The 14253-nt window shown below is 40.6% G+C and overlaps 1 protein-coding gene across 2 annotated transcripts in view; it reads right to left on the bottom strand.

The window, feature by feature from the left end:
- Positions 1-3718: 3718 nt before the first annotated feature.
- SPATA1 (spermatogenesis associated 1) overlaps positions 3719-14253 on the bottom strand; it is a 36595-nt gene continuing 26060 nt past the window's right edge. For both annotated transcript variants that reach the window (XM_042461276.1, XM_042461277.1), the window contains 3 exons: positions 13057-13235; positions 7393-7491; positions 3719-4702 (listed from right to left, as the gene is read on the bottom strand). In XM_042461276.1, the coding sequence (XP_042317210.1) occupies positions 4586-4702; positions 7393-7491; positions 13057-13235 (395 nt within the window). In that variant the 3' untranslated portion in view covers positions 3719-4585. The remainder of the gene's footprint in view (positions 4703-7392; positions 7492-13056; positions 13236-14253) is intronic.

Below are 14253 nucleotides of genomic sequence, written 5' to 3'. Positions count from 1 at the left end.
TATAGCTGGGTTGCTATTCAGGCACCCTTGGGTGCTCAAGGTTTTTTGGTGGGGGTTCTAATAAAGTTTAATATGAGTTCAATATCTTGAATCAAAACCGCATGGTCATTTCCTATTAAGGACAATATCACTGCAGAGGACTCCAGAAACTATTAATACCATACCCAGAGACTACAGGGGTAAAAGATCACTGCATGGTGAATTTACTGATACACCTGCATCATCAGTCACAGTGGTGGCTGAACAACTGGAACTTAGAGTTAGAAGTCACAGAACATATTGGTGACAACAGATGTGAGTCTAACAGGATGGGGAGCTCATTGTCACAATTGCACAACTCAAGGCAGATGGTTGCCAATAGACAAGAGATGCAACATCTATATATTGGAATTAAAGGTGGTACCCTGAACAGTTTCACACAAAGCGTTCAGGGATGCCATGTTCAGGTCTGGACAGACAGCATAACAGTCAGAGCGTACTTCACAAAAGAGAGAGGACTAGATTCCATATTAGTGAAGGAATCAGACCAGCTATTTCATTAGTATAAAAACATTTACAATCTATTACAGAGGTACACCTCAAAGGGGTTTGGAATGTCAGGGCAGATTATTTGAGCCATCACAAGTTATCCCTGGGAGAATGGACTCTGCATTCTTCAATGTTCCAAGAAATTCAGGACAAGTGGGGTCTGTTCGACATAGACCTATTTGCTACAGCACAGATACAAAATGTAAAAGATTTTTTTTCCATAGGTGGAAAGAGAAAAGCAGAGGCTCACGATGCACTGTCAGTAGTTTGTCTGAAAGGATGCCACTATGCATTTCTGCCAGTACAAACAATGAAGAGGGTGCTGCAAAACATAAGGAGCGAAAGAGCTGGATGGTCTTGGTGGCTCCATACTGGCCACTACTACTAAAAATGTCAGTGGATCATCCACACAGGTTACCAAGTTGACCAGACCTACTGAATCAAGGTCCAATACAACATACCAGTCTGGAATGGCTCAGTTTGACAGCTTGGAAACTGAGTGGTCACGGTTAAGATTAAAAGGATCTTCTAAAGAAGTAGATATTATTTTAGCATTGCATAAGGACTTCACAAAGGGAATATATTCTATGACATTGAAAGCATTTGGTAACTGGTGCACAAGTAAAAGATTGCAAATGACTAACGTGTCTATTAAGCATGTTTTCCAGTTCTTACAAGATGGACTAAACAAAGGTCTCAGGTCAAATACTTTAAAAAGGCAAGACTCGCTTTGTTAGTGGCTTTACAATTTGTAGGAGTTCATCTTGAGTCATCCAGACATAAAAAGGTTTCTGAGGGGAGAAACCATATATTTTCCAAGGAAACAGGCCTGAGAAAGATGGGCCAAAAGGGGCATAGCGACAGCGATACTAGGGTTCTGGACTGTGCAGAAACCACATGGTCCAGAACCCTAGTATGTAATGGTGGCAGCCTGATGGCAGCGTCCGGTCCACACAGGCGCCACCATCTTGACGTAAGGGACATGTTGCGGCTGCACACTGCTGCAGTTATGTCACAGGTGCGCCAGTGGCGCACTTGCAACGTAACCCAGGTGCTGCAAGAACCCGGAAAAAACATGTTTTTACTCCAGAGGGTTGTTGGCTGTGTGGCGGCTATAGCGTCCCTCCAGAGTTAAAACAGGCACCTACAGATCGTCGTTTTCTGTCTGTTTCAAGTCATAGATTCCCAGCCTGGGATCTCAGCTTGGTGCTTAATAAACTAAATGATTCACCATTCAAGCCATTATGCGAATCAACATTATGCATGATGAGGTATAACATGACACTTCTGGTAGCTATTACGTTAGCAAGACGAGTGTCAGAGCTTGTAGCATTATTAATAAATCCAAATTTGTGCATAATAGAGAAAGACAGATTGGTACTAACTATGGGTCCAACATTGGTACCAGCATTGTATCAACATTTGCCCAGCTCCACAACATCCAGAGGAACACAGATGGCATATGTAGGATGTACGTAGGGCTGTCAAACTTTACTTAAAGAGAACTAAGCAGATTAGACAGAATCATTATTTGTATTTTACAATCCACAAGCATTAGGACAGAAATCAACAAAGATGGTGATTGGCAGATGGATATGGGCATGCATTTACTTATAATTGAGAAAGGAAGCCAAGGGCAGTTCAGGTGTGGCCACATTTAACACAATCAATGGTAACTAGTGTAGCTAGTATCTAGCTCTTAGAAAGATATTTGTGGCACAGCAGGATGGATTGGACCATCCACATTCATAAGACACTTCTTGGCTTTACTTCGCGAACGAAGATTGAGGAAGGACTCATCCATGCTTTCTACAAGTGCGTTGATGACGTTGGATATATCCTTGGAGCCTGTGCAATGGGTTTTTCTGGTGGAGCGCAGCATGCACAGAACTGGCCTCACCCTTTAAACCAGAGGTTCAACTGCTGAGGCATTGACCAGCATGGATGGTGGCAGCAAAGTCCTCGGGTCTTAGGTTTGATTAGAGTTTCCTTCTCTTAGATGGTTGACCTTACAGAGTTAGACAAGCACCATCTGCCCAGGTTTGGGATTAGAGTTTTCCTTCTCCTAGGATGCCATAAGGCTAGAGAGCCCATCCTGCCCTTTGGCGCTCTTGGTCAGACCCTTCGGTTGTGACCTGTCTGGCATGGGGGGCCCTACCGATGGCTATTATACCACCACCACTATAAGACACTACAAAACAAATACAGGTCAGCTCAAGAGGCATTTGGCAAGACTGTACTGCAGTCTGTGCTGCCCAGCTCATCATCCTACCCAAGGAGAAGGCCTTGGGTAAATCTCAGTTATAGTGAATTGTTCCTCCATGCCATCCTGTGAATGACAGGTTGGATTTACCATGAAGATTCATTCAGGGATGGCAGGAGGATCAATCCACACCCACCCAAATGTTTCACACACACAAAACTATTAACAACATAAAATAATAGATAGGGCTGGGTATTTAAACTGGCTGAGAGGACATGCGGCTCAACGATAAAAACTGAAAAAGAATCCTGGGCTCCTGCAGAATCGGTTTGGCACATGGGGAAATCCAATTGTAGTGGATTGATCCTCCTGCCATCCCTGAATGAATATTTACAGTAAATCTAATCTGTCAGTTTCAATAGCATTATTTAGTTGGACCTCTAATGATATGGTATTTTTCTCCTTTTACTTTTTCCCATTACTATCAGGATTGGGGGGGGGGGGTCAGAGCCCTATTGTGTATCAGTTATTTGACTTTTCCTTTTTATTTTCTTTCTGAACGTTTATTATTTTGATTGTAAATTATATTATTCATGTTAAAATTAATATAAAAGAAATTTTAAAAAGAAATTTCCTTCCTGTTTTACAACTTCAACAAACTCAAAATGTATTTGTTAACAAGAATCACCAAACATTTTGAGTGATAGTGCCAGGGCATATAGTGGTCTGCAGGATTCCCATGATCTCCTCTTCATAATCTTCACTCATCCATAGGCCACAGAAAGATTTCACTGAATTTGCCTCCAAATTATACTTGAGAAAGGAAAAGAAGAATTTTTGGAACCTTTTGATGCAGAGGCAGATGCCTTACTCTGACATCAGAATTACATGGGGTTGACTTCAGAAAGCACAACAGGAAGCTTTGTTAAAACCTTTCAACAAAAGTGATGTGTAGAATTACCTCACACAAATGCTTCTAAAGCTCAAAGAAAGTTTTAATCGGTCAGTTCATGCCATGAAACAGAAACAGAGAGGAGAGAAGGAGGCTGATATTCTCAGTTCACCAGACTCTACTACACACCATTTGAGACATTCTGTTTGTACCAGAAAACCAACTAGAAATTACAACTATTGGTATTATTTGACCTTTGTGAACAGCAATAAGAGGGATACTAGTACGTTTAACACAGATATGTATCAGAGTATAGTTGAAACTGCAATCCCAACTATATGAAGAAGCAAAACTGATTTAGATGAGATTCACAACTGTGCAGAAGTCTGAAAGATAAAAGTACCATGCTCTTTACCTAGCTTACAAATAAGTACAAGAAGTAGAGACATTTGCTAATATTTCTTTGTCTTCTGCCTTAGATTTCAGATAAATGTTCTTTCCAACCTCAGGCTATTATCTCCACAGAAAATGGCTGTCCTTTTACACTGCCACACTTTCAAGGCTGCTCTTGCCAAAAGTATAGCCTCTTGACAGCTAGAAACTGAGGAAAGATCTCAGGTCAATCCAGTTTCTCTTCACCATCCCAAAAAGAGATTGAAAGAGCTCTAAAGTCTTCACAGTCCTGAAAGTGAAGCTTTCACACTCTCTAAATACAGTAGTGCTGTTCCAGCACAAACAATTGGAATTCCCCTTCTCAGTTGACTTTTATTCCTGCATATGATGGATTGGGATAATAATGTAATCAGTACTATAACTATTACAGGCTACATTAACAATGAATTACAGTACTGCTATTTAACATTCACATTTCAACACATATAAAATATCCATTATCTTTAAACAAAATACAAGTGAAAGAAAAATAGTCTTTGTGTGTAGCTGTAAAAATACATAGAAGAATCTCAAATCGGGGTTGGTTGAGATACAAGTCTTTCAGACTGGAGTTTCAAAGACTTAACCTTCTTATGTGCCAGTTCTGCCTTCAGTTCTCTTAAATCAGAAGTTGCTTGCTTTCTCAACTACAAAAAAAAAATACAGATTGGGAAAAGAAGAATGAAATTACAGCCTTGTTTTATTTTATAGATAAGATTCAACTTTAATGTGGATTAATAGTCACATCCTTAATCTTCCGTCTTCCGAGCCTAACCAGTTATGCCACGAACCGCATATGTTTTGTTTCTGGCATATTAACATAACCAATAATGTCAAACTCTACCAATAATGGCAAACATGATACATAATATTTTACTAAAGGCAATGGAAAATTGACTGAAGGGACATCATACTGCAAGTCTGAAAGTGCTCTGTTTCTGAAACTCGTGTTCTCTGCTTCTGGTCAGGAAAAAAATCCATCACCATCATCATCATCTATTAGGTTCATTCAAGGATCTGCCCTTTACAGATGGAAGGGCTACACTCATGAAATAAGAGGGTTAACTGAAAGTGCAGCTCTTGGAGTGGCAACTTGTGTATTCACACATATAGGTGCAGCAAAACTGAGAACTGTGAGGAATCTGTTGGTGGTAACCTGGTATGCATATGCACAGTCATCGGTTGGTGGCAGCAAAGTTTCTATATAAAAGGTGATCTCGAGGGATCCCATCCAGCTCAGCAGGACAAGAGGGGGACTCACAGAGAACCCACACAGCAAGTCACTTTCTCAGTCTCAGAGGACTGCAATGGCAAATCCCCTCTGAAGATAGGGTTGTCTTAGGGTCACCATAAGTCGGAAATTACGTCAAGGCACAAAACAAAGGTCAGAAATGCTGAACGAACATTGTCTGTTGGGACTAGGTAGCTAACTCTACACAATAATAGGAGAATCACACTTCTCAGGAATAGGGTTACTGTTTCCCAGTTTTGGCTGGGACTTTCCTGGATTTTGCATTTGGGAATGTCCCAGCCCAGTTTTGCAAAAATGTCCCGGCCCAGCTGGCCGCTGCCACCTCAAATTAGCTGCAAATTACCTTGCCTGCCTTTGCCGCAGCCACTCATTCTTGGCTGGGGAATGAAAACCCTCCTTCTCTTTTGGGCCTAGATAATGGGGATGGAGGGGATGGAAGCCCACACCCTGCAGCCTCTCCCACAGTAGTCCAAAGGAGGAGGAACGTTCCCATTCACAGAGAGGGAGCGGCAGAGGGAAGTAGGCGTCATTAGGCCGGGGGGGGGGGTTGGGGCCTCTTCCACTGCCACGCATGCTTTTGGTGCGGCAATGGCTGCTTGGCTGCCAGCAATGAGAAGCCTAGGACTTGGAAGTCCTGGTAAGTCTTCTCTGGTTCTGTGTGGGTGTTTGGGCTTGGGGCCTCAATGGGAGCTGCAGGGCTGGGGCCTCCTCAACCACTACTGCAACCTCCTGCTATGTTTTGCCATGGTGGCAGCCTGCCTACAAGAACTAGTGGACTTGTTAGGCCTCACTGAGGGCTGGGGGGGGGAGCTTGGGGCCACCCCTGCTGCCACTGCCGCTGTTACCTCCTGCCATACTTTTGCCCTGGCAACAGCCTGCCTACAAGGCCTAGTGGGCTTGCTAGGCCTCACTGGGAGCTGGGGGGGGGGGCTCGGGGCCTCCTCAATTACCTCTGCTTCTGCTGCCGCCTCTACCTCCTGCTGTGCTTTTGCCTACAAGGCCTATAAGACTTGTGAGATATTTAGGGGCTTGACAGACTTCCCCTTTGGAGCAGCATCCTGCTGCCCCTTTCCTTGCCAGATTGGGGCCACAATAACTGCATGCTGTGGCCCCAATCCAACGCTTTGCCAGCGCTAAAAAGAATGGCAAAATAGCACTCCATTTAGAGCCAACAGAAAGGTGCCCTTGCCGCCACAGCAGTGACTTTTTGGCACTCCTTTGCTGCAGCATGTCTAAACACTACACCAAAGGAGTGCTGTGATGCTCCCCACTGTGCGATGGGGCATGTGACCTGACATGGGCATCAGGGCGTGCAGCATGTGGATGCCACACCCCCACTCTGCCCCAAGGCTGGCATTAAACAGTGTTCTGTTTAGCCCCTTAGTCTTCTCTGTCAGAGAGCTCTAGTTTCACAAACTACAAATTCCAAAATTTCATAGCATTGAGCCCTGGCAGTTAAAATGGTATAAAACTGCATTATCATGGGGTTTTCTTGGCAAGGTTTGCCACTGCCTTCCCATGAGGCTGAGAACATGTGCCTGAGGTCACCCAGTGAGTTTCATGGCTGAGCAGGGAATCGACAGAGTCCAACACTCAAACTACTACACCTGTACTAATTTAAATATCCTCAGCTGGCCCAACCACTCCAAAAGATGGAAATATCATTCACCCATGCTCCAATTGCTAGCAAAAGGGATCTTCTTCTCTCCATGCAGTTGATGACTAAACCTACTTTACCAGCCATCAGCTGCATGTATACTTATATGTCTATCTCTGCACATGTCTTTTTCCCTGCTTAGAGAGAAAGAGATGCATACTGCCAGTGATTGGTGTGCAAGTCCATGCCACTGTTGTTAGGTTTGGGGGCTCAGGCCAGGATTATAATTATAAAATTATCACTGTTTTGTGGATTTTAGATGATGTTGTACTATAGAATCATAACTTAACTAAGTACAGTAATTGATACAGGATTCTGGCCATAGTTATTAACCTGTACTTTTTAAAATAAATTGTAAGTTGCCTGGAGTTTCAATACTGGGGAAATGCCAGGATATAAATCAATAATAATAATAATAATAATACCACCTTTATTTCTATGACAAGCTTCACTTTTGCATTATCTAGCTTTCTTTTCAGCTGATCAATATCATGCTGCAGAGTTGTGATCTGGATTATTGTATTATTCTGTAATAAACAAACACAAGATAGATTCCATTCAGAATTATGTACATATATATATACACAGAATTAAACACAGGCATGGTGTTCATTCTCTAATATTAGCATTATTATCTGGGCAAGTTGTTCAGTATAGTCTTCCTTTAACTCCATAGACAACTCTTCTTCCAAGCTTGTAGCTCACAAACCTGACCCACCTTACTGTTGCCAAGGTGGACAGATCAAAGCCAAAAATAGTTTTGTTCTTCCATTCTTCTTATGAGACTGTTTTTAATGGGAGAATGAAAATAAGCTTTCTCTTTACCTAGGGAGAATCTAAATTTGTTTGTGCTTTCCAGCATGGATTAACTTCCTGTTGCCTTTTGCCTCTGGACTTTATCACATAGCTTCTGGTACCTGACTTCCGAATTTGAGCCAAATTCGGAAGTTAAACTGATTATATCACACAGACTTTTCCCTCAAAATGGCTTCCTGTTGCTTCCAGTGTTGAACTTGGGCCCAGTGTTGAATTTGGGCTTCCGATTTGGAAAAAAATGGCTGCTGAAGCGACTTACGGGGCCCGAATTCAGCACTGGTGGCATCGGGAAGTCCTTCTGAGGGGAAAGTCTGTGCAATAAAATCAGCCTAACTTCTGAATTTGGCTCATATTCAGATGAGGCAAGTCAGGCACCGGAGGCAGTATGATAAAGTCCTCTGTTGTGACAGAGATTATGATATGGGGCAGATAAGATTTTTTTTTTCTGAAATCAAGTAAATTTAATGGACCCTGTCTATCCTAGTAGGCCTTCTCATAATATTAAAATCCACTGAAGCAGAACGGGGGAGATTCAGGACAGATAAAAGCACACAAACTGTGGAATTCACTGCCACAAGATGTAGTTACTTTTGTCAAGCCTGGATGGCTTTTAAATGTGACAAGAAATTCATGGAGATTAAGGCCATTCATGGCTACTAGTCAAGATGGCTACATATCCTTTCCAGTATCAAAGGTCTGAAATCCCCTCCACTATCCCCAGCAACTGATATATCAGTTGCTGGGGAACGTAGATAAAGGGTGCACTTGTACTTAATATTAGGAATCCCATAGACAAATGGCTGACTACTTTGAGAACAAAATGTTGGATCAGGTAGGTCTTTAGATTGATCCACATGGTGGTTCTTACATTTTAGCATCTCTTCAGTCAATGAAGGATAATGGACCTTGAAAGGCAGACAGTGGCAAGATAAGGGTAGCAGAATAAGGACACTTTAGGGCCATGACTTTGTTTGCAACTCATTTGAGAAATGGTGCTGGAGAAGATAAGATACTGTGGACAGCCAAAAAGACAAACAAATGGGTCCTTGAACAGATCATGTCTTAAATACCTCTAGAAGCGAAGATGATCAAATTGAGGCTATCATACTTTGGCCACATCATGAGAAGACACGACTCATTAGAAAAGACAATTATGCTGCAAAAGGTTGAGGGTAGAAGAAAGAGAGGAAGACCACATTCCAGATGGCTAGATTCAATTAGGGGGGCCACAGGCATGAGCCTGCAAAACTTAAGCAGAGCAGTAAAAGACAGGGAGTCTTGGAGATGTCTCTTCCACAGGGTCACCATGAGTTGAGGCTGACACAAGGGCAGTAATCAATAGTCTTATTGGTTGACACCAAAGTATAGTTGTTCCCTTATGAATCTGCCCACACTAAAGAGTTTACACAGAAATGCACAGCCTATACAGATGGCCCACAGAAGTGGAAACATTTTTACTTTAAAAATAATAATTTTAATAATAATTTAATTTAATTTAATAATTTAAATTTAATAAATAATTTTATAAAAACATTGTTTTTTTAAAACAATTTACAGAATTGGTTTAAAAGAAAAACCAATCCTCTATCATTAGTGTTTGAGCCCACACAAATTAAGAAAAATATAATGTTTACCTGATAACAGGCTAGACAAAAGTTGTAAAATATAATGCAAGCACAGGGGGAAATAGATTCATGCACAGACTGTAAGGACCTTGGAACACATCACATATGGTAAAGCTAGCAGGTTTCATTTGATTTAGGAAAGGGATAGAGAGAGTAAATATTACAAATTGGAACATTGCTGGAACACAGTTCCTATGATTCCTGGCCATTGGATGTGCTGGCTAGACCTTATGGGATGTGGGGTTATGGGGATATCTGGAGGCTCACAGGTTCCCTCATCATAGTAGAAATGATTGCTTTAAACTAGCATATATTTGCCTGTTTCTGGAATACTCATTTGAATCAGAATGCAGAAATGGAAATATTCTGGTTTTGAGTTATGATATGTGGCTAATACTATAAAACAGAGTATTAATTTCATCAGATACCAGATTCATAACACCCCCTTTTTAGTTTTCTCTGAGATTACAAAAGTAATATTAAACAACTTTTTCTGTTAAAACACACCATGTCTTTAACCCAATACATTTTTTTCAATCTATGGAATGTAGGACTAGACAATGGATTATCTAAGAATCCTTAATTTGTGGCAGCATCAGGAAGGCCTCCCACCTTGTGGCTGCTTGATGAATTTTAGGCAGTGGTTGCAGCTGTCTATCTGAAGGTCTTCACCCAGGCAGAGGCAACAGTTGTGGGTGTCTAGGACTTTCCCAGCACACCTGTGCCTCTTTTTAAAAAACTCACAGAACCACTGATGTGAAATGACAGAAGACAAGCTGACACAAAACAGCTACTATAACAAGGATGGCAGAAAAGAAAAACACAAATCCTCCCTAGCAAGATGTTAGAGCTGTGTTAGAAATTCTCAAAAAGCAAATGGTCAGTTATCCTGTTTCTTGCAGATCTGAGATGAGAAAGAAAGGATGATTCACTTAATACATCCCTTGAAGTACGCTGTGAGGTTGACTGTTTATCCCAGGGATAGAAAAAGAGCCCAAGATCTAAAATGGTCCATAGTTGCTCTGTATAGATGCAAAATCTAGTTAAACAGAGACCACAAGGGCTAAACAGAGACCACAAGGAAGTTGTTTAATGCATGCTGTAAGTAGATAATTATCAGAAGAAAGAAGCATTAATGTTTTATAACTGAGATATATGAAATTGTGGTTTAACAGGAAGATAACTTGAAAAACTGAAGATAAAGTTTGCTACATGAGAAAAACATGAGACATAAAACTGATTCTCACACTAATTAGCAGAACTATCTCAGTGTCCTTAGGGTACGGTTCATATGGGAAAGATTTAATTAGTTTAAAACCTTGTTCTCATGAATTTTATTGTTGAGCCAGTGGGAAAGGGAAGTTAGGCACACAAAATAATATAAACATGAATCAGGATTTTGTCAAGCAGGAACTAACAGCATGTTATAATAATTCAAAATGAGGGGAAAGGGCCTGCAGGACTGTTTCTGTCCTTGTTGCAAAGCTATTATCTTTGTTTGTACCCAGGATAGCTGGCAACTTTCATGCAATGGGATGGTGAAGCCATTCTGCATTTTACTGTGAGCTTTAAAAGAACTATACAGTCAGCTCTCCATATTGGTGGTCTGGCCATCTGTGGATTGAAGCATGTAAAGATGACCCCATCCCATTATCATCAGTGGCCGTGCATGCATGCGGATTCGCTGATGCAGATACTTCCATTGGTGTCCATTGACATTAATGGTGTATGAGGTCCTACAATTTTTAGTATCTGCAGGGGAGGGGTGCAGAACTGAATCCCCGCCAATATGGAGGGCCAACTGTGGTGGTGGTGGTGTATGCCTTGAAGTTGCTTCCGTTTTATGGCAACCCTAAGACAAACCTATCATGGGGTTTTCTTGGCAAGATTTGTTCAGAAGTGGTTTACCATTGCCTTCATCTGAGGCTGAGAGCATGTGACTTGCCCAAGGTCACCCAATGGATTTCATGGCTCAGCTGGGAATCAAACCCTGTATAAGGTGCTAAACTAATTGTGGGAATAGGTTTGGCACCCTGAGTAGCTGCTTTAAAGTTCACACTTAAACCTGGATCTTATTCACCATGCCACTGACATGGAAGTCACCACTGGTTTGCACCAGAGTTGAGGTTTCTTTTTACACATGCTAATACTAATTTCTATATATGGGGGGTGAAAACTGGACAGTGAGGAAAGCTAACAGGAAGAAAATCAATGGCTTTTAAATGTGGTGATAGAGGAGAGATCCAGAAATACTATGGACAGCTAAAAAGACAAATGGGTCAAACCTGAACTCTCACTAGAAGCCAAGATGACTAAACTGAGGCTCTTGTACGTTGAACATGTCATGAGACAATGTGACTCACTGGAAAAGACAATATTGGTAAAGTGGAGGCAGTAGGAAAAGAGAAAGACTGCTGGTGGGTGGACTGATTAAATCAAGGAAGCAACAACCCTGTGTTTGCAATACCTGCAAGATCTCAGGGGTCTCTCATTCATAGGGTCACCATGAGTCAAAACTGATTTGGTGGCAAACAACAACAACAACATTGTGATGCTTCTTTAGACTCTAAATATTACATCATTAATAGAATATAAATGTAAAGAATGCTTACAGAAAATAACTAGAGGAGAGTGCATTGTGCAGCCTAATCCTATGTGTACGTACATAAAGTCTCATTGATTTCAGGGCTGCAGTTCTGAGCACTTTTTAATTTCAGTTCTCATCTCACTACCATTAATTAAATGCCTTTATTGACAAAGATCATACTACTGCTAACAATGATCTTACTGATGATAATTAGATTAGTACTAAGATTAGCTACTAATCTTAAAGTATTTCATGTTTTAGTGGAAAAAAACGTAGAGTAAGTAATCACAGATTAGTAAACAAATATTTTACAAATGATTATAAAATCCTATAAATATAGGCCACACACACACACACACACACAGTTTTTAGTTTTTGCTTATACTGGAAATATAAAATGGATTATGACATAATAACAGTGCACACTATTCCCTTATATTTCACTGACATTGTACAGACAGTATTCCAATGCTATTTCAATTTTCATTCTCATTTCATTCATCCCATGCATACAACCTGTATTCAAACAATGAACTAAATTCCAATCATCCATTTTTAGGGGCATGGGACAAGAGCGAAACACATGAATGCGCTGCCCACAGAGCTCCGCTCGTCCACCACCCTGGCCCAATTTAGGAAGGACCTCAAAACCTTCCTATTCCAACAGGCATTCCCCGAGTAAATATCCTGTGGGCCTCCCTCCTCTCTTTCGTGGCCAAGAGGTTGGGCTTTGGGGCTTTACTGTTGGTTTGTTTTTAAATATGTTTTTATTGGAATTGTTTGTATTTTAATTATATTGTGAGCCGCCCTGATCGGAGGAAGGGCGGCATATAAATAAAAATTTTATTATTATTATTATGAATTCTTTTTTCTACCCAAGGCTGTTTTTTGGAAAACTATGTTCTGAGTCTATGGAAATCAAGAATCATGTCAGTGAATGAGATTTTGAAGTATAACAAAGCTCTCTTCCATGGTCTAGTACTATAAAATCTCAGGAGCCCAGAGGTTTTACTATGGAGCTTATATTTTAAAGAGAAAAGCTGCAATTGAATGAAGAACATTACCTTTGAATGAGTGAAGCTTGTTAAAATATTATGTTTTTTCCTGATATCCCTAGCTTCTAGTTGCATCAACAGTTTCTGGTAGTGAAGCTCAAAATCTTCCCGTAGTTTATTTAAAACACCTTCCAGGGAAACAGTGACTTTCTTTACTTCAAAATACTTTTTCTTCCAGTAATCACGGGCTGCAAAAGAGAACAGATCAAAATATTCATAATTACTTTATCATCCTGTACATAGGCACTCAAAAATAAGTCTCATTACATTCAACAGACCTTATTCTTAAATTGTGTTTACCGAAATGCAATCTATGGGGTTTATCACACAGGGGAAATCCCATGCAAAAATGGGGGTTTAAAACTGATTTTCACATGACATCATTGTTAAACTAATGTTAACACGAATGGAAAGTGGAGGGATGGTAGACAAAAGCCACTCCTTTTTACTTTCGGAAAATCCTGAAAGTAAAAAGAAGCAGTTTTGTTTACTTTCCGTTCAGGTTAACACAAGTTTAACAACGACATTTGTGAAAATCAACCTGCTTTAGAGGAATTGAGACTTTGGATGGAATATAAGGGTGAAAATGGCTCTGGGGAAGGGGAGCACTGAGGTGGAATATTAAAGATATTTAGACAAATTGTTATAGAATGTAAGAAATATATACTGGTATATAGAATTGTGTATTGTATACAGTGGTACCTCGGGATACGAAATACCCAGGTTACGAAATTTTCGGGATACGAAAAAATCCCATAGGAAAACATTGTTCCGGGTTACGAATGTTTTTTCGGGTTACGAAAAAACTTTTGGTGCTTTTTTCGGCTTTTTCGCACGGAATCGCGGCTTTTCCCCATTAGCGCCTATGGCAATTCGGCTTACGAAGGCTTTTCGGGTTACGAACGGTGCCACGGAACGAATTAATTTCGTAACCCGAGGCACCACTGTAATAATCAATATTCAGTGTATGAATCTTTACAATATTTTTTTTTTAAAAATGCTTTTGCGGGTTTTTTCTACCTTTTAAATCCCATTTTTGCATGGGATTTCCTCTATTTGATAAACTCCTAAGAATCAGAGTAGTAACTATGATGCTTCTGTACTTATATATATAAAAGTTTTAACTCTGAAAAAATTTTGTAAACCTCAGTTATTATATGGGGTGAAACTGCACAGAAAAAAAAGACTGTCTAGACCCTTCATAGG

The sequence above is a fragment of the Sceloporus undulatus genome, chromosome 4, assembly GCF_019175285.1.
Source record: "Sceloporus undulatus isolate JIND9_A2432 ecotype Alabama chromosome 4, SceUnd_v1.1, whole genome shotgun sequence".
Lineage (NCBI taxonomy): Eukaryota > Metazoa > Chordata > Lepidosauria > Squamata > Phrynosomatidae > Sceloporus > Sceloporus undulatus.
This window is presented reverse-complemented; position numbering and strand designations above follow the sequence as displayed.